Source organism: Mesoplodon densirostris, chromosome 5 (genome assembly GCF_025265405.1).
Source record: "Mesoplodon densirostris isolate mMesDen1 chromosome 5, mMesDen1 primary haplotype, whole genome shotgun sequence".
NCBI lineage: Eukaryota > Metazoa > Chordata > Mammalia > Artiodactyla > Ziphiidae > Mesoplodon > Mesoplodon densirostris.
The window spans coordinates 148,645,719-148,664,897 of record NC_082665.1 but is presented as its reverse complement, the minus strand read 5'-3'; the positions used below and the strand labels follow the sequence as shown (position 1 = coordinate 148,664,897).

Here is a 19,179-nt window from a genome sequence, read left to right as displayed (position 1 = left end):
TTTGTTCATAAGAGAGAGAAATAAACTTCTATCTGGTTTAAACAATTATAATTTGAGGTTTCCTGTCACCCACAGCCAAACCTAACCCAGATGGATACAGTCTGGGTTGACGGACTCTGCCCACGCCTGAGTTCTAAAGTGACACATGAATTTCTAGTTGTTTGAAGGAATATCAGCTGGGGGGGCAGGGAATATGTCACAAGGCATCTTATTCCAAATTATAAGCCCATCCCCTCAACCCACCCTTCCCTGCTTCCCCTTTTCCACCCCAAGCAGCACACTCACAAACCAGACACCAGACTAGTCCCTCTACCATGCCAGCTTTGAACCTGGGAAAATAAGATGCTGGCATTGCAGTGGCCCAACTCGCTGCCACACGGCGAGAGTGTTTCTGAGAACGGAATCCACACTGACAAAGAATTGCCAAGAGCTGCAGAGAGAGAAACTAGATTCTGGTGCCATCACCTAAGTCCCACCATAAAGTCCACCCTGGAATTTTCAGTTAAATTAACCAATAAATTCCTTATTGGCCTAAGCCAGGTTAGCCTGCTGTTTTGTCATGTACTACTGGAAAGGTTCTGACCCTTTTATCATAATTAACATTATATTAATTATGTCAATTACCATTCAATCCACTAATATCATGTCCTAATGATTCCTTCTGTCCACCCACCCCAAACTATGAATTTCTGTTAAACCTGAACCAGCATGATTTGTGTCTTCATCCTCAGAGCCTGGCAGAGGGCCGGGCACCTGACAAGCTATTAAAGGGCAACTGTCCCCGATCCACTCTTTCCATAGAAAGAAACGCAAATGCTCAAATGCCACTCTGGAGAATGAACTGTCACTTGGCTGACTAATAGAGTCACTTTTCCAGAACAGGCCTGGCTCTACCAGTCCGCTGTCACACACCTCTTACACACCCCTTACACATCACACTCTGTACACACGCACACAGCCTTCATATATACGCACTCACGCCCTCCATGAATACACACACCCTTACACACATACAATCCTTCATTCATTCACACACACACACCATAAATATATCTTTACGTGCACACTTCACATGCAAGCACGTTACACACCACACACTCTACATACATATCTACACATACCACTCACAGATGTACCCTCCAAACAATCACAGACACATCTTAGACACCATCCATAAACACACACACACACACACCCTGCATACATTCACACATGCACATGAGACATGAACTCATACACATACCTGCCACACATGTACAATCTCCATACACACACACACACACACACACACATGCCATAGACTCGATGAGACACCCTGGGGCTCTCTGGCCACCAGCGGCATCTCTGAAATCTGCTCCCAGCCCCAGCAGCCTCAGGGGCCAGGCAGTGGTGCCGCCTGGGTGGCCAGTGGCCGGGCCCACAGCCCTCCCGGCGGCCCCGCCCGCAGAGATGCTCACCGCATGGTAGCTGTGGGCGCCCATCTGCAGGAGCAGCTGCTGCAGGGCGCTGATCATCTTGCGCCGCCGGCGGCTCTCCTCCCGCACGCCCCTGAGCTCGTCGGCCTGGCGGCCCAGCTCCTGCTGGCCGCGCTCCTGCTGGCCCAGGCTGGCCTGCAGCCGCGCCTCCAGCTGGGCCACGCTGGTGCTCAGGCAGTCCTGGCAGTGCAGCAGGTACTCGATGCTGAGCTGCGCCAGCCGCAGCACCTTGAGCAGCGCCGGGTCCACGGGCTGCCCGCAGCGGCCGCACACCTCCCGGTCCAGGTTGCAGAAGGTGACGCTGACGATGTTCTCCTGCAGGGTGGCCACGTCCAGCTCCCGTGCCACGCGGTCCACGTCCAGGGCACTAATGCGCCTCCAGTCCATCCTCTCACGGCGAGGTTGGAACTTGAAGGTGGGGAGAGTGTAGGCCGCAAAGAGGGGGTCGCTGAGGCCCTGGGCGGTGGTAGCGTGGGACTGCATGGACGGGGGGAGCCCTGGGCTGACCACTGGGGAAGGGCGCCACCAAGACCACGGCAGCAGGCACAGGAGCTGAGAGAGGGCCTGGAAAATGAGAGGAGGGTTGAAGTTAGGCTTGGTGTGTGTGGCTCCATGTACCGCGCTGGCCAGCAGGAGCCTGTAGTGTGCATGGTGTGCACTGACACAGCCAGAGCAAGGGTGTGGGCTTTATAACACACAAATGTGGATTCAGATCCTCAGCCTTGAGCAAGATCCTTTACATCTTTAAGCCTCCGTGTGTGTTGGGGATCACGGGGCCTCCTCTTCAGGCTCGCGGTTAGGAATGAGGCAGGCGAAACACCCAGGCCAGTGCCTGGCACTTGGCAGGTCCTCAGTGAACCCCCCGCCGTGCCCAAGTCCACTGTAAGAGTGCCTGCCGGAGGGCTTGGTCAGGAGGGAGCTGTCCAATGTATAAGCAGGTCTTTCTGCAACCCTACATTGACCTCGGGATGAAGTCTAATAACTTGCCACGGGAGGCAGTCACTTAATGGTGGACAGTAAGGGGCTCTCCTTCTGTAATTGCAACATTTAACGGAGGGGTGCGCTGCAGTTCCCAGTTCCCCCAGCTGTAAGGTGTGATCGGTATGACTATGTTCTCTCTGGGGGGATGTGAGCGAAATGATGTCCGCCCCGGCCACGGGGTGGCGCTCAAGAGAGCAGCCGTGTCTGCACAGAGATTGTGCTCAGTCCACGATGGTCTGTTTCAAACCTCATGGTTTAGAAAACAGTTCCAGTTTGTTGTTAAATGACTCAGATTCTATTCACCACTCTCTTGTCAGACAAAGAAATTGCCCTCTTTGGGGAGGAACTTGACAATAGCAACCGGAATTTAAAATGAACATTCCAGTATTAAGAATTACAATCTGTTCTACAGATAAACTCATACGTGTGTGCAAAGGTGCTTGTACAAAAATTGTCTTTGTAGTATTATTTGTAATAGCAAATTACAAGAGAATTACAAGAAAGCAAAGTACAAAGTACAGTGGGGATATGAATGGTATCTCTACACGATGAAATACTATGCAGCTATTGATAAGAATAAGGCAGTTTTTTATGTACTGATTGATATGGAATAATGACTATATATATACATATACATATATATCCATTTCTGTTTAAATAATATATTAATATGACATTTAATAATAATTAGCAAAAATAAAGGAGATATGTATATCTCACGTATGTATGTGTATATGTATTATATATACACATGTGCATAAATATATATATCTCACATTAGAATGTTACCCATGAGGTAGGAGGGAAATGGGAATGTGAAATGGCGATAAATAAATGAATAAAATAAATAAATAAAATAGACAGATGGTGCATGGGTAGGAGATGGATAGACAGATAGACAGACAGATAGGTCTTATATAGACCAATGATGATAATGATATATATATAACACATACACATATATGACTGATTCATATTTGTTATTTATTATTCCTAAATATGGTTCATTATCTATATTCTTTAATAAGCATAGACTATTTCTAGAAAATAAACAAGCTGTTAGCAATGGTTATATCTGGGAAGTGGGAACGGAGGTTAGAGGACTTTTTTTTTTTTTTTTTTTTTTTTTTTTTTGTGGTACGCGGGCCTCTCCCTGTTGTGGACTCCCCCGTTGCAGAGCACAGGCTTCGGACGCACAGGCTCAGCGGCCATGGCTCACGGGCCCAGCTGCTCCGAGGTATGTGGGATCTTCCCAGACCGGGGTACGAACTCGTGTCTCCTGCATCGGCAGGCGGACTCTCAACCACTGCGCCACCAGGGAAGCCCAGAGGACTTTTATTTTCCACTCACCACCTCTCTATACTATTCAGTTCTTTGCGTCATCGTCTATTACTTTTATAATTTCTTAAAGAAAAATATACAATTTCTGCCCTTAAAGAACTTAGAATCTGACTGAACAGGAAATACATGTGACCCTATTCAATCAAGTTCTTTCTAGATCATGTGATTTACACTTTCAAGTACAGCAGAAAGTCAGAGAAGAAAAAGGTCATTGACCTCAGGAAGCTGAAACGCCTCGAAGAAACAGTCAGGCTCGGTTTGCAAAGAGGGGAAGGCCTCCAGGAAAGGCCCCTGAGCGCCCTGAGCCCGTCTTCATCTGGGAAAGGTAGTAGTGGGAGGTGATAAGCCTGCCCCCACCTGCCCTGGGGTACTCGGGGGACTGAAGGAGAGGCAAGGGGAGGGCGCTTGGTAAGAAAACCGGCCACAGTGCAGGGAGTGCCAGCCTCCAAGCCAGACACACACTCTAAATGCAAACCTACCAACAGGTAGAACTACCCTCACTTTACAAACAAGGAAACTGATGTCTGGAAAGGTTAAGTGTCTTCCCCAGGTAGGGAAGCCAGAGTTGAAGTACCGCTGGAGGTGCATCGGGCTCCAAAGCTTATGGACTTTGAACCATCCAACATCGATTCTTGAGGCTATTTGTCCTAAAACTTTGCTTGGATCAGATCATCAAACCTTTCCCATCGAACTCATTCATTCATTCACTCACCCCCTCCCCCACTCCTTTAGAACATGCCTAGCTTGACCAGGCCCAGTGTCAGGCACTGGGGCCACCAACATGCATTAATCACACACCTGCCCCCCAGCCCCCTCCTCGGCAGCTTAGCATGGCTCCTTGCTGCCCCAGTACCAAGTGCAAACCCCTTAGCCTGGTCTTGAAGCTGCCACAGGATGCCACGAACCCACCTTTTCCGTTTCAGCTCCCATGTTTCCCTTTCTCAGATACTCCTCCCCAACACATACTCCAGAAACAAAACCATCCAGCCACGAGCATCCCCATCACGGCCATGAGAAGACCAGCACACTCCTCTTACTATGTCGCATTATTTTTAAGAAAGGAGGCAGGTGACATGACACTCACCATGCTCGGCTGCAAGCTCTAACTGTCACCGGAGCCTCAGAGACAATTGCCACAACAAGCTGTGCTTTGGAGCAACAGCATGTTACCAGGTGTGCTGTGGGCCAGGGTAACAGGACACCTGCTTCCTGTCCTCCCACAGACCAGGAGCTCACCTGAGAACTCGCTGTTTAACTATTTAATATTTAAGCTTTGGCCTCAGATGTTTGCCCACAGTCCCCTCTCTCATAGTAAGGCCAAGAATGTTCCACCAGCCACTCTCTCAGCTCTCCTCCCACCTCTTCGAATGCCCCTTCCAGCCTCTTCCTTGAACAAGGAAGAGCCTACTATCCTTGCACCCTTCCTTTAAGGCAGGGCGTGCCAGTGCCCCTGTGACAGTCTGCTGTTCACCCGTCACCCATCTCTCCCTGCACACCCTCCCTGAGGATGAGCTCACACGTAACCATGGCTTCAGCTACCATAGGCCTGCTATAGGCTGAGCCTCAGCCACTCCCACATCTCCTTCTCACAGGCCTGTCTCTTGGGACCTTTAGACTTAGCCTTCCAATACTGATTATACCAGAAATTGCAAATCTAAATTCCACCAGGACCAGGAAGGTACTACTAAATGTAGGAAACATGCCAGGTGTAAGAGAAACCAAATACAAGCTTGATGATAAGTGGCAACTGATTCCTTATCTTAGTGTCCGAGATACACGTGGGCAGTGGTTCTCAAAGTGTAGTCACTGAGCAGCAGCATCAGCCTCAACTGGACACTCGTTAGAAATGCAGATCTCCAGACTAACTGCTTCAGAACCACTGCAGCAGGGAGTGTTGGCATAGGGAGCATTAAGGACTGTGGCAGGGCTTCCCTGGTGGCGCAGTGGTTGAGAATCCGCCTGCCAGTGCAGGGGACACGGGTTCGAGCCCTGGTCTGGGAGGATCCCACATGCCGCAGAGCAACTAAGCCCGTGAGCCACAACTACTGAGCCTGCGCGTCTGGAGCCTGTGCTCCGCAACGGGAGAGGCCGCGACAGCGAGAGGCCCGCACACCGCGATGAAGAGGGGCCCCCGCTCGCTGCAGCTGGAGAAAGCCCTCGCACAGAAACGAAGACCCAACACAGCCAAAAATAAATATAACAAACAAACAACAACCAAAAAAAAAAAAAACCTGGAATCCTTCTTTGGGTTCTAAAGTTGGATAACCTAGGTGAAACGGACAAATTCCTAGAAACACACAAATTACCTAAATTGACTGAAGAAACAGAAAATCTCACTAGACCTATAACAGGTAAAAACACTGAATCAGTAATCAAAAAAATAAAATAAAATAAATTTTAAAAATTAAAAATAAATTAATTTAATTTAATTTAATTTTTAAAAAAAGGACTGTGGCAAAATGGGAAGTGTGTGCCCTGTTTACAAGGGGCAGCCACCACTGAGCTTCAGCCATATGGGAAGTGATGTTCTGTGTTCCTCGTGGGCTAATTCCAAATTCACTAAGTAGATATTCAAGCAAGTATGGCCAACATGGTGAAGTAGGAAGACCCTAGCTCACCTCCTCCCACAGACACACTAAAATTACAACTATTAAAGACTGGCTATCTATAAGAATGACCTGGAGACTAGCAAAAAAGGTTTTCCCCAACTAAAGATATAAAGAAGGAACCACAAGATGGGTAAAGGGCGTGGGGACGCAAACTAGTCAAGACCCACACCCCTCGGTGAGCGACCCACAAACCAGAGGATAATTACAACTGCAGAGGTTCTCCCCAAGGAGGGAGGGGTCTGAGCCCCACCTCAGGGCTCCCCAGCCCAGAGGTCCTGCACTGTGAAGATGAGTTCCCAGAACACCTGGCTTTGAAGGCCAGCAAGGCTTGCATATGGGAGAGCTGGCACCAGCCCTGGGCCCCTCTGGCCCCCACAGCCAGCTGCCCCGGGACTCAACCCCGATGACCAGGGGGCTGGCAGCCACCACATGAGGCAGGGCCAGCCACGCCTACCAGCACACTCACAGCAGCCAGCCCAGCCACCCAGAAGGGCCCACTCAGCCCACATGGCTGGCGCCCATGGAGCATAGCGCTCTGGGGACCAGCGGGGAGTGTGGTACTAGGCTCCATAGGACGTTTCCTACCTAAGGCCACTTCTCCAAGATCTAGAAACAAAACTGACCTGCCTAATACATAGAAATAAACACAGAGAATTAGACAAAATGAGGAGACAGAGGAATATGTTTCGAATGAAGGAACAAGACAAAACTCCAAAAGAAATGAGTGGAGATAAGCAATCTACCCAATAAAGAGTTCAAGGTCATGATCACAAAGATGCCCCACAAACTCAGAAGAAGAATGGATGAACACAGTAAGAAGTTTAACAAAGAGTTAGAAAATATAAAGAAGAACCAAACAGATCTGAAGAATACAATAACTGAAATAAAAACACACTAGAAGGGAATCAACAGTAGATTAGATGATACACAGGAATGGATCAATGAACTGGAAGACAGAGTAGTGGAAATCACCCAAGGTGAAAACTAAAAAATAGTTTTAAAAAATGAGGACTGTTTAAGAGGCCTCTTGGACAAGATCAAGTGTACTAACATGCACAATATAGGAGTCCCAGAAGGAGAAGAGAGACAAAGGGGAAGAGAACTTAAATGGAGAAATAATAGCTGAAAATTTCCCTAGCCTGGAAAAGAAAACAGACATCCAGGTCCAGGAAGCACAGAGAGTCCCAAACAAGATGAACCCAAAGAGTTCCATACCAAGACACATTATAATTAAAAATGGCAAAAATTCAAGATAACGAGAGAATCTTAAATGCAGCAAGAGAAAAGCAACTAGTTGTGTACAGAGAACTCCCCTAAAACTATGACCTGACTTTTCAGCAGAACTTTGCAGGCCAGAAGGGAGTGGCACAACATGAAAAGATGCTCAACATCACTCATCATCAGGGAAATGCAAATCGAAACCACAGGGGGATATCACCTCACACCTGTCAGAATGGCTATTATCAAAAAGACAAGAAATAACAAGTGTTGGAGGATGTGGAGAAAAGTGAGCCCTCATGCACCATTGGTGGGATTGTAAATTAGTACAGCTTTATGGAAAACAGTATGGAGGGTCCTCAAAAAATTAAACATAGAACTACCATACAATCCAGAAATTCCACTTCTGGGTATTTTTCTGAAGCAAACAAAAGCACTAATTCAAAACCATAAATGCAGTCCTATGTTCGTTGCAGCATTACTTACAATAGCCAACATACGGAAGCAACCTAAGTGTCCATCAACAGATGAATGGATAAAGAAGATATAGATAGATAGATAGATAATTACTCAGCCATAAAAAAGAATGAAATCTTTCCATTTGCGACAACATCGATGGACATGGAGGGTATTAGGCTAGGTGAAATAACTCAGAGAAAGACAAGTACTGTATGATTTCACTGACATGTGGAATCTAAGCGACAAAACAAATGAACAAACATAACAAAACAGAAACAGACTCATAGATACAGAGAACCAACTGGTGAGTGCCAAACGGGAGGGAGCGGAGGGATAGGTGAGGGAGACTAAGAGGTACAGACTTTAGTTATCAAATACGTCACTGGGATGTCATGTACAGCATAAGGAACATAGTCCATAATATTGTAAGAATTTTGTATGGGGACAGACGGTCACTAGACTTATTGTGGTGATCATTCTGTAATGTATAAAAATAATGAATCACTATGTTCTATACCTGAAACTAATATAATATTGTAAGTCAAATATAATTCAATAAAAAATAAGATAGTCAAAGTCCTCTATGAACTGTTTCCAAACTACCTTTCTAGCTGCCTCTCCCACTGACCATTTACTTGCTGTCCATACTTTCATATCTATGGGCTATGTATTCATAGGCACTGTTTTTAAATGCTTTATAAAGAATAACTCATGTAATCCTCACAACAACCCTTCAAGGGGGTACTATTATTATCTAAGCCACAAAGAAGTGAAGAAGCTTGCCCCAGGTGCAGGAAGCAGGATCCGACCCACACAGCCTGGTTACAGAGCTGCGCTCTGAGCCACTATGCCACGTGGCCTCTCGGGATAGACGGCCCTCCGCCACTTCCTTCTGCTTCTCCTGCAGGTGGACTCATGCTCAAGGCCTTGCTCAGACATGAATGCCACCATAAATACCTCCCAGGCCCATAGGCAGAATCCCTGGCCTCTCCCCTGGGCTCCCAGAGCAGAGAGCATACACTCCTTTGGTCGCCCTCACCACACTCTGGTCTGTGTTGGGTGGCTGTGCAACATTCATTCACCCATCCCACCAACAAATGGCTCCTGAGCCCCTACTAAGTGCCAGGCACTGTGACTGGCCCTTCGGATGGATGGTGACCCAGGCAACAGTAACTGCCATTGTTTTTGTTTGTTTGTTTGTTTGTTTTTGGCTGCATTGGGTCTTCGTTGCTGCATGCAGGCTTTCTCTAGCTGCGGCGAGCGGGGGCTACTCCTCGTTGTGGTGTGCAGGCTTCTCATTGCGGTGGCTTCTCTTGTTGCGGAACACAGGCTCTAGGTGCGTGGGCTTCATTAGTTGTGGCGCACGGGCTCAGTAGTTGTGGCTTGCGGGCTCTAGAGCGCAGGCTCAGTAGTTGTGGCGCGTGGGCTTAGCTGCTCCGCAGCATGTGGGATCTTCCCAGACCAGGGCTCGAACCCATGTCCCCTGCATTGGCAGGCAGATGCTTATGCACTGAGCCACCAGGGACATCCCCCCTGCCATTGTTAATAAAAATAGTGAACATTTCTGGAACTGTGTGCTTCACACACACTCATAAGACGTTGCATGAATTATCCCATTTGATTCCCACAACAACCCAGTGGACAGATGAAGAAATTTCAAGGTGAACAAAGAGGGCAACTGACTTTCCCGCAATCACACGACTAGTTAAGTGTTGGGGTCTGGCTCCAGATTTTGTTCTCCAGAAAGTCAGAAAAATACACCGAATTACCCCCCAGAGCATTAAGTGCCAGGGAAGGAGCTAGGACAGGGAGCCCCAAGGAGGGGCCATACAGGACATTTCTGTGTCCTTTCTGCCCCCACCCCTGTCCCACCACATCCCCAGCTGTGAGCTCCACAGAGGCTGAGACCATGGCTTATTTACATCTGTTGGATTCCAGCCCTTAGCATATTACCCACAGCCCAGATTGCTATTGACCTGAATGGAACTGTCAAAATCTTAGAATATCTGCTTCAAGATTCTATATTCTTGGGGTCTTGGGGAACTGAGGCTATGCACCAACAAGAACCAGGATAAAGAGTAAGAATGGACTTAGGGGCACTTAAGTTGTACTCCTTGGAGAGACACGCCATTTAGACTTAGTAAAATGCTTGATTTGTCGACCATCTGGGTCCATAGCCTAATCCTCCAGGCCGCTAATGAAAGCTTAGAGGGCAGGAGCCCTCGTGGGTGGGCGCAGGCTCATCAGTGACTGTCCCACACTGACTGTCAAGAGGTAGAAGCAGTGTTCCAGCTGGCTTCCTGAGCAGCCCCTAAACCCTCACGTTTACAGTCGGAGCACAGTCTGTAAATACCCAAGGTGGCAGCCCCACTCCCAGTTATACAGAATTCTGAATCAGGGATCTGCGTTCCTGAGTGTTTACTAAATCCCAAAAGTATCACCCATTTTTGTCACGAGAACCCCAAGAGTCCAATTCTCAGAAGTCCTAGGGTTCTGACATCAAATGGTGAGCAGAACTGTGGGAATTTTTTTTAATTGGAGTAAAATTGCTTTACAATGTTGTGATAGTTTCTGCTGTACAATGAAGTGAATCAGCTATATGTATACCTATATCCCCTCCCTCTTGGACCTCCCTCTCACCCACCCCCCATCCCACCCATCTAGGTCATCACAGAGCACCGAGTTGAGTTCCCTGTGCTATACAGCAGGTTCCCACTAGCTAGCTATTTTACACATGGTAGTGCATTTATGTCAAACCTAATCTCCCAATTCGTCCCACCCTCCCCTTTCCCCACCGTGTCCACGTGTCCATTCTCTATGTCTACATCTCTATTCCTGCCCTACAAATAAGTTCATCTGTACCATCTTTCTAGATTCCATATATATGTGTTAATATATGATATTTGTTTTTCTCTTTCTGGCTCACTTCACTCTGTATGACAGACTCTAGGTCCATCCACATCTCTACAAATGACCCAATTTCATTCCTTTTTATGGCTGAGTAATATTCCATTGTAATCGTACATATGTACCACATCTTCTTTATCCATTCATCTATCGTTGGACATTTAGGTTGTTTCTATGTCCTGGCTATTGTCAATAGTGCTGCAATGAACAATGGGATACACTCTCTGACAAAAACCACAGTAAGATCTTTTTTGACCCATCTCCTAGAGTAATGAAAATAATGGGACCAAATTAAACTTAAAACTTAAAATAGCAAAGGAAATCATAAACAAGATGAAAAGACAACCCTCAGAATAGTAGAAAATATTTGCAACTGAAACAACGGACAAAGGATTAATCTCCAAAATATACAAACAGCTCATGGGGCTCAATATCAAAAAAACCAACAACCCAATTAAAAAATAGGTGGAAGACCCAAATGGACATTTCACCAAAGAAGACATACAGATGGCCAAGAGGCACATGAAAAGATGCTCAACATCACTAATTATTAGAGAAATGCAAATCAAAACTACAATGAGGTATAACCTCACACTGGTCAGAATGGCCATCATCAAAAAAATCTACAAACAAATGCTAGAAAGCATGTGGAGGGTTCCCTTTTGGAACCCTTTTGCACTGTTGGTGGGAATGTAAATTGATACAGCCACTATGGAGAACAGTATGAGGTTCCTTAAAAAACTAAAAATAGAGATAACATATGACCCAGCAATCCCACTGCTGGGCATATACCCTGAACTGTGGGAATTTGAAGATGATGAGGATGATAGCAGCTATCATTTATTAAGTATCCGTGCACCAGGCACTGTGCCAGCCTTTAATATTTCTATTTCTAGCCATCATACAACCTTGTATGTAGCTATGATTTGCCTCATCTGATAGATGTAGAAACTGAGGCTCAGAGAAGCTAAGGGACCTGCCCCAAGTCCTTCAGTTACTAGGTAAGGAAGCCAAGATCCAAATCAAGTTTTGACTCCAAAACTTCTGAATTATGCCAAACTACCTCCCAATGATGATGATGATAATACATAAATCCCTTCCCATTTTGTAAATTACAATACCTGAGATTTCTTGACCAAACTGCAAGGACTGAAAGAGTTTACAGCAAATCACAACAGGGTCTGTGCTGGAGACCCTAACGTCTCCCTGTATCCTGGCAGAACTTAGCCAAGTACAGCTCAGCTCCAAAACTTGGGTCCTGGTTGGGATGGGCAGAAGACAAAGCCGAATGAGAATGCTGCTGGTTACCTGGAAACCACACATCCCAGAGGGCAGGCACGCCGCACTTTCTGCAGACTGAATTATCAGCAGACTTCTTTTCCCACATCTGGGAATAGAAACACAAGGGGAAAATGACTCACTGTGGGACTTCCCTGGCAGACCAGTGGTTAAGACTGTGCTTCCACTGCAGGGGGCGCGGGTTCAATCCCTGACTGGGGAACTAAGATCCCACAAGCCGCATGGCACAGTTAAAAAAAAAATAAATTAAAAATAAATAAATAAAATGACTCGCCGTCATTAGGAAATCTAGAACTATTAACCATCTCTAGATGTTTTGATGGGTCCCAGGAACTTCCCAATCCTAGACCATTGTCATGAATTAGTGGGACCCAAAAGAATATTTACGCTAGCATTCCAAACTCACTTCATTATTGAAGAGACAGTTTCTACCTGGGGCAATCCCACAGCCAAGAAAGCAAGCCTGTCTACCACCTAGCTTTGCACACTCCCAGTGATGAGATGCTCACTACCTCCCAAGGCAGCCATTCCACAGTGAAACAACTCCTGGAAACTTTACAATTCTTCTGAAACCTGCCCACCTATAAATCTGTCAAAGAGAACATCCACAAAAATGACCAAAGAGCTGATTTTTTTAAACAAAATTCTGGCTGATTTTTTTAACGTAAATTAACAGATAGACTACACCACCACCGCTGCCAACTTGCTGTCTGTTCTGCTTCCTCCAAGAATGCCGCCAAGCCACGAGGAGCACTTGGAGGAGCCAAGCTTCCAAGGCAGCTGCCAGGCAATCATTTACAAGCCTGCCCTGACTTCCAGCTAACTTCAGCGGTGCCGTCCCAGGAGCTCAGGCGTGTCATTAGTGCTCATTGTTCTGGCTTCCAAGGAAACCCTTGCACAGTTCGCAAACAGGTCGTGCACATACCGTAGGCAAGGGAGCACTAGAGACCCCAACGGAGACAAGAGTGACCCAGGAGCTCTCCTGAAGCACGACCGTTACAGACCTTGTTCTGCTTTGTTTTCTGTTTCTGCTGTTTTCTAAAGAAAGGAGTCCCCCTTTCCACTCTTTCTTACCCATAAAGTAGCAAGAGAGAGATCCACTCCACCAGGCTTACAGCTCTCCCTTACACCAGGTCTCCCATTTCCTCCCTAGAAACTTTGGAGATATTTTTAAGAGATGATGTCCTTGGTTTGGTCAAAAGCCCATTTTAAGTTTTTGCCACAAAAGGATGTTCTTTAAAATAAAAATGGGAGGTAGAGATTTGACTGACGTCTCTTCAAAGTATTTTAGAGACGACTACATACTGATAAGACCTATCTTCCCAGGTGCAAAATTGTGAAAAACCAACACTAGTTTTCACACCTACAAGAATAGCAGTTTTGGGGCTTCCCTGGTGGCGCAGTGGTTGAGAGTCCGCCTGCTGATGCAGGGGACACGGGTTCGTGCCCCGGTCCGGGAAGATCCCACATGCCGCGGAGTGGCTGGGTCCGTGAGCCATGGCCGCTGAGCCTGCGCGTCCAGAGCCTGTGCTCCGCAACGGGAGAGGCCACAACAGTGAGAGGCCCGCGTACCGCAAAAAAGAACACAAAAGAATAGCGGTTTAGAACATACTGGTGTTTTCTTTCCCATGGAGAAGTCATTGCTTCTTGGTAGAGTTTCTCCAGCTTCGGAGCCTGGGACATCAGACCCCACAACATCCTCCCTAGAGGTAGGAGGCCTAGTGACAGATGGCACTGCAAGCGGTTAACCCTGTTGACCAGGACTGGCCCTCCCTGCAAGGGGCCCACAGGGAGGTTCAGAACAGCCCACAAGTTGTCCCCTTCCCTCCTCCTGTCAGTGTCAGTTGAGCAACAAGCCTTTGGACCAAATTCCAGCTCCCTGGCAGAACCCAGGTATGCTGCACAAGTGAGTTCAGGTTTCTGTTCCCAACCTGAAGCAGGTAACTTCATGCGACCATTTTATCAAGTTGGATGGTATCCAAAAAGATTCCCACGTGAGGGAGAGGTCTCCAGAGCGTTGGTGCTGACAGAGACAGACAGAAGACCGCTTATCAGCTGCTTGACTGGAGAACCGGCCTTCTCTAGGTGGGGCTGTTCTCACTGGCCAGGGCTCAGCTCTAGGGGCAGGTGTGAGGGGCTGTGACAAAGGAGAGACACCAGCCACCCCGTCTGTGGACGGAAGTGTAGGAGGCCACGGTCGGAGCACCTCACACTCATCAGGCCTCTCTTCAAAGTCCTGTTAGACACCACATTTCAAGAGACCGTGCAGGGGCAGGCAGGCCCTGGGCCTTAAGGAACAGGCCTGGGTAACCCCTGCCCAGGCCCCCCAGACCCCTCCTCTGACCAGCCTTCCGGACCCTTGCCCCGTACCCAGCAAGTTCCCCCGGCCTTTTATCTGCAGCCACCCCAAAAGGAAAATACGGTGGCTGCCTCCTGCTACACTCCAGCCTCGGAGTGCAAGGCGGAGGAACCAGAGATGCTAATCTGTTTGTTTTTATCAATAACTCATCTCATTGCGAAAAGATCCCCCTTTTCCTACAGAACGCAAAGCAGCCACCCACCCCCGCCCCCAATCATTTTACTTTTTTCAGAAACTGAAAATCCGAGGCCGTCCTCCCAGCGAAGGCCAGTCCGACGGGTTCAGTCATTCTTGCTCCCCTCCGGGTACCTCGGTCTGGAGCCGGCCAGGCCGCAGGCCGCGGGTCCCGAGGCGCAGCTCCCCGCCTGGACGCCGCAGGGCGCCCGAGCCGCTGCTGTTGAACCCCCTGCGGCCCGTGGCTCCGGTCACTCGGACTGCACGACGCTCCCCACCCGCGCCCCTCCCGGGCCGCATTCCTGGCATAGCTCTCCCACGCGGCGCGGCTCACCTGGGGGTCCCCGGAGCCTGGGGAGCGGGCAGAGGTCGCGAGCTGGCGGCTCCGCTCCTCCGCCCCGGCCCAGCCTCCCGACTCGCTCCACCGCCCCGGGCCGAGGCCGTTCCCGGAATCCTCGCCGCCGCGCCGGCCTGGGCTGCTTCCTCGGCCCCGAGTAGCGCGGGCTCTCGAGGGCGCGTGACAGAGCCTCCCGGCCACCCAGTGCTGCCAACCTGCGGGACCGGGGACACAGAGAACCTCTGGCGCCAGCAGCCGGAGGCCCGGGGTCTCTGATGCCTCCCGCTCCCACTACAGCCGCCCACCCCACCCCACAGAGGGGCGGAGCCTATCCCTAGCCCCTCTGAGACGAGCTATTTTTAGGCCTGTTACGGAAGCGGGAAGGAGGGAATGACACGTTTAATCCGTCAGGAAAATCCGGGATCCTAGTGAGTGGCTCCCAGGCCTTGCTGAGAGGCTGGGACGTCCTCCCGTCTACACAGACACACACAGACACACACACACCGCCCCCCACCCAGTACAGCTGCCGGCCTGCTGAAAGCTGGGGGCAGCTGTAGCCTCCTGGGCAGACAGCCCCGCCCCACCCGTCCTAAACTAAAGGGACCATCTTGGTTTCTGATCCGAACCCATGCTGGTCCTTTGAGTAAATCCCAGGTCTGTTCAGATGGCAACCATTTTCCCCCGAACTCCCAACCTTCTGGCCAGCCTTGTGGACCCAGCTGGGAAACCCAGAACCAAAGAACTCTTTCTTTCTGGATAACAGTCTCTGACCCCTTCCTATAACCATCTGTTGCTTTACTGAGACTCAGATTTCTGGGAATTCTTTTTTTCCTTAAGCCTTCCTGCCATCCCAGCCTCAATCTGCCAAGCTGTGTCATGGGGTATTCAAAACAAAATGTCATGGGAACAAGCTTTGGCAAGAATGTGAAGAAACTGGAACGCTTATGCACTGCTGTGAGAATGTAAAACGGTACAGCCACTGTGGAAAAGAGAATAGTGGCTCCTCAAAAAATTCAACATGGAATTACCATATGATCCAGCAATTCCACTTCTGGGTATATACACAAAAGAATTAAAAGCAGAGACTCAAACAGGTATTTGTACACCCACATTCATAACAGCATTATTCACGATAGCCAAAAGTTGGAAACAACCCAAGTGTCCATTGACAGATGAATGGATAAACAAAATGTTATACATATATTATACACATACATATATATTTCAGCCCTTAAAAGGGAATGAAATTCTGACACATGCTACAATATGAATCAACCTTGAAAATGTTATGCTAAATGAAATAAGCCAGACACGAAAGGACATACATTATATGATTCCACTTATACAACGTACCTAGTACAGTCAGGTTCATAGAGACAGAAAGTAGAATGGTGGTTGACAGGGCTGGGGGGAGGAGGGAATGGAAATTATTGTCTAATGGGTACAGATTTTCAGTCAGGGATAATGAAAAAGTTCTAGAAGCAGATGGTGGTGCTGGTTGCACAACAGTGTGAAAGTACACAATGCCATTGAATGGTACACTTGAAAATGGTTAAAATTGTAAAGTTTATGGGATGTATATTTTACCACAATTTTTTAAATGTTAAAAAAAAAAAAAGGATGGACAGGGGCCAGGCCCAAGTAGGGATGGCTGTCAGCCACCAGCTCTTGATGGGGAGTCTTGTTCCTCCTCTGCCCTCCTGGTTGGGGCACCCCTTTCCCTCCAGGACTTTCTGCAGGAGGGCAGAGAAGAATCCAGGCTGTGGAGTCAAAGACACATTTAAATTCCACTTTCCCAGGTGGTGTAACCCTGGGAAGTCACTTACCCTCTCTGTAAAATGGGGAAAATAAACTCTACCTAGCAGGTCATTATGAGAACCAACTTAGTTAAAACATCTCAGCCCAGGGCCTGGCAGTCACGGGTGTGTCCTCCCAAGTTCAGTCAAGTGTCAGGGTTGGGAGCATTTGCTTCTCAACTTGCTTCCCTGAAGTATACAAAAAGTAGCTCTGTGCATGTGTGTGTGTGTGTGTGTGTGTGCTCGCACGTGCGTGTGCATGTGTCATTCCCACCAGCCTCAATTTCCCCATGTGGAAATGGGTGCCACCTTTTGCAGGGCTGCTGTGAGCAAGTGAACTTGACGTGCACCCAGATCCACCTTCTCGGTAACGCCAAAAGCAAAAGTATTTAGACTCCTTCTTCAGCTGACCAAGACCTCGCCTGCGTGGAACCCGCACCCCCTCCCTTTACTGGGCCACAGTTTGACATTCAATACAGCCAAGAGTTACTGAGTGCCTACCACGTGCCAGGCTCTGTTCTAAGACCCGAGGAAACCAAGAGTTTGTAGAGGACTAGATCACTCAGCACTAGGAAGCTGTCACCTTCTGCTGTGCTACCTGTGCCACAACACACAAGATTTGGTGGCACGAGTGGGAACAGGTGTATCATCCAAGACACAGGAACAAGCCAAAGGAGACTGGCCCTAGTGGGCTACTCCCGGGGACATTCCTGTCACCCTGAGCAGCTGAGCCGTAACTATTGGACGTACAGAACAGTGGGTTCTCAATATCTGTGGTTTCCATTTTGCCCTGTAGCCCCTCACCTCTTCCTCAGGCCAGTGCCAGATACCAGCTCTCTGACCAGCATAGACACCATCACAACTGGTCTCCTTACACTTAAGGATGTGTCAGGAAACAGTGGGACATGTCTGCTAAATGAGGGTCTACTTTACACTCTAGGGAGCCCTCTGCTGTCAACTGCTGGCATCACACCTTGGAAGTCAGCTCCCGTTCCAGGTCCCACTTTCCTAAAGGGCATATGAGGTATAGAGAACAGGTCTCTCAGTGCTGGGATGCTGGCCACTAATGGTCCTGCAGGTGATTTTAGGTCAAAGGTGTATTGTTGAGTTTTCACAGTACTGATGTATAGATAGACAGACAGGCGTATAGTTAGAAGGGCATTTTACATAAAAACCTGGTTTGCTGGTTTCTTCTTGAAAACTCTGAGAATCTAGCAACAAAAGGCCCGCACTCTCACCTGTCAAGAATCAGCTGGAACGGAGGGGGAACCTCTTCCCTAGGCAGAGCTTACACTCTAACCCATTCCCTGAAAAAGATCACTTTATAAAAAGACCTCTTTCCTCCTCTTTTGCAAAATGAGAATGCAGGGTCATTTTAACCAGGACCCATGCTCTGAGTCTTGAAACAAACCCTAGGTGGGGAGGGTTGAGATAGACTGCACAAATTGTGACAAAATAGTAAAATGTTTGTGTCCTTGATATACAAAGACTAGTTAAGTCACTAAGAAATAGAAAAACAATCCCATAGAAAAGTGAACAAAAGATTAGGCAAGTCACAGAATAAAAAAATATACCAATTGAACATGTGAAACACTCAACCTCACCAAAAGTAACATAACAATTAGAGACATTTTTAAACAATAATATTGGCTAAAATTAAGTAGCGTTTTGGCACTGGTGAAGGATGGGAAAATGAGCAATTTCAAACAGGCTTTTTGAAAACAATTTTGCAGCACAAATCACAATTTAAAGTCCCCAAAATGTGGTAATCAGGACTACAGTATTTCTTGTACGATTCAAATTAGAATCAATTTAAATGTTCACCAATTGGGGTTTAAGTCAATAGATTATGATATATCCTACAATGAAACACTGTGCAGCCCTTACAAAGAATATATCTTGGTATGTTAATGAAAAAAAGGTGTCCAAGACAAATGTATTGTTAAATTAAAAACAACTGACATAATAATATGTATTATATGAATCCATTTATGTTTTTTTAAACTATACATACGAGAAATTCAGGGGTGCTATTCAAAATATTTAACCACTAGGCTGACACAGGCACTAACACGCTGGGGCTGATCTTCACGCTTTAACATATTCTCTTTTTTTTTGGCTGTGCAGCATGCAGGATCTTCCCCAGCCAGGGACTGAACCCATGCCCCCTGCATTGGGAGTGTGGAGTTGTAACCACTGGACGGCCAGGGAAGTCCCCATCTTC

The 19,179-nt window shown here is 47.7% G+C and overlaps 1 protein-coding gene across 3 annotated transcripts in view; it reads right to left on the bottom strand.

Annotated features, from left to right (window-relative positions):
- Positions 1-15,445, bottom strand: part of DZIP1L (DAZ interacting zinc finger protein 1 like) — a 48,821-nt gene extending 33,376 nt beyond the window's left edge. For 2 of the 3 annotated variants that reach the window (XM_060099634.1, XM_060099635.1), the window contains exons 1-3: positions 15,157-15,239; positions 12,299-12,377; positions 1,458-2,039 (exon numbers count right to left, since the gene is read on the bottom strand). In XM_060099634.1, coding sequence (XP_059955617.1) covers positions 1,458-2,039; positions 12,299-12,313 — 597 coding nt within the window. In that variant the 5' untranslated portion in view covers positions 12,314-12,377; positions 15,157-15,239. Of the gene's footprint in view, positions 1-1,457; positions 2,040-12,298; positions 12,378-15,156 lie in introns of all 3 variants that reach the window. The other variant, XM_060099636.1, reaches the window with a different exon arrangement.
- Positions 15,446-19,179: the final 3,734 nt, after the last annotated feature.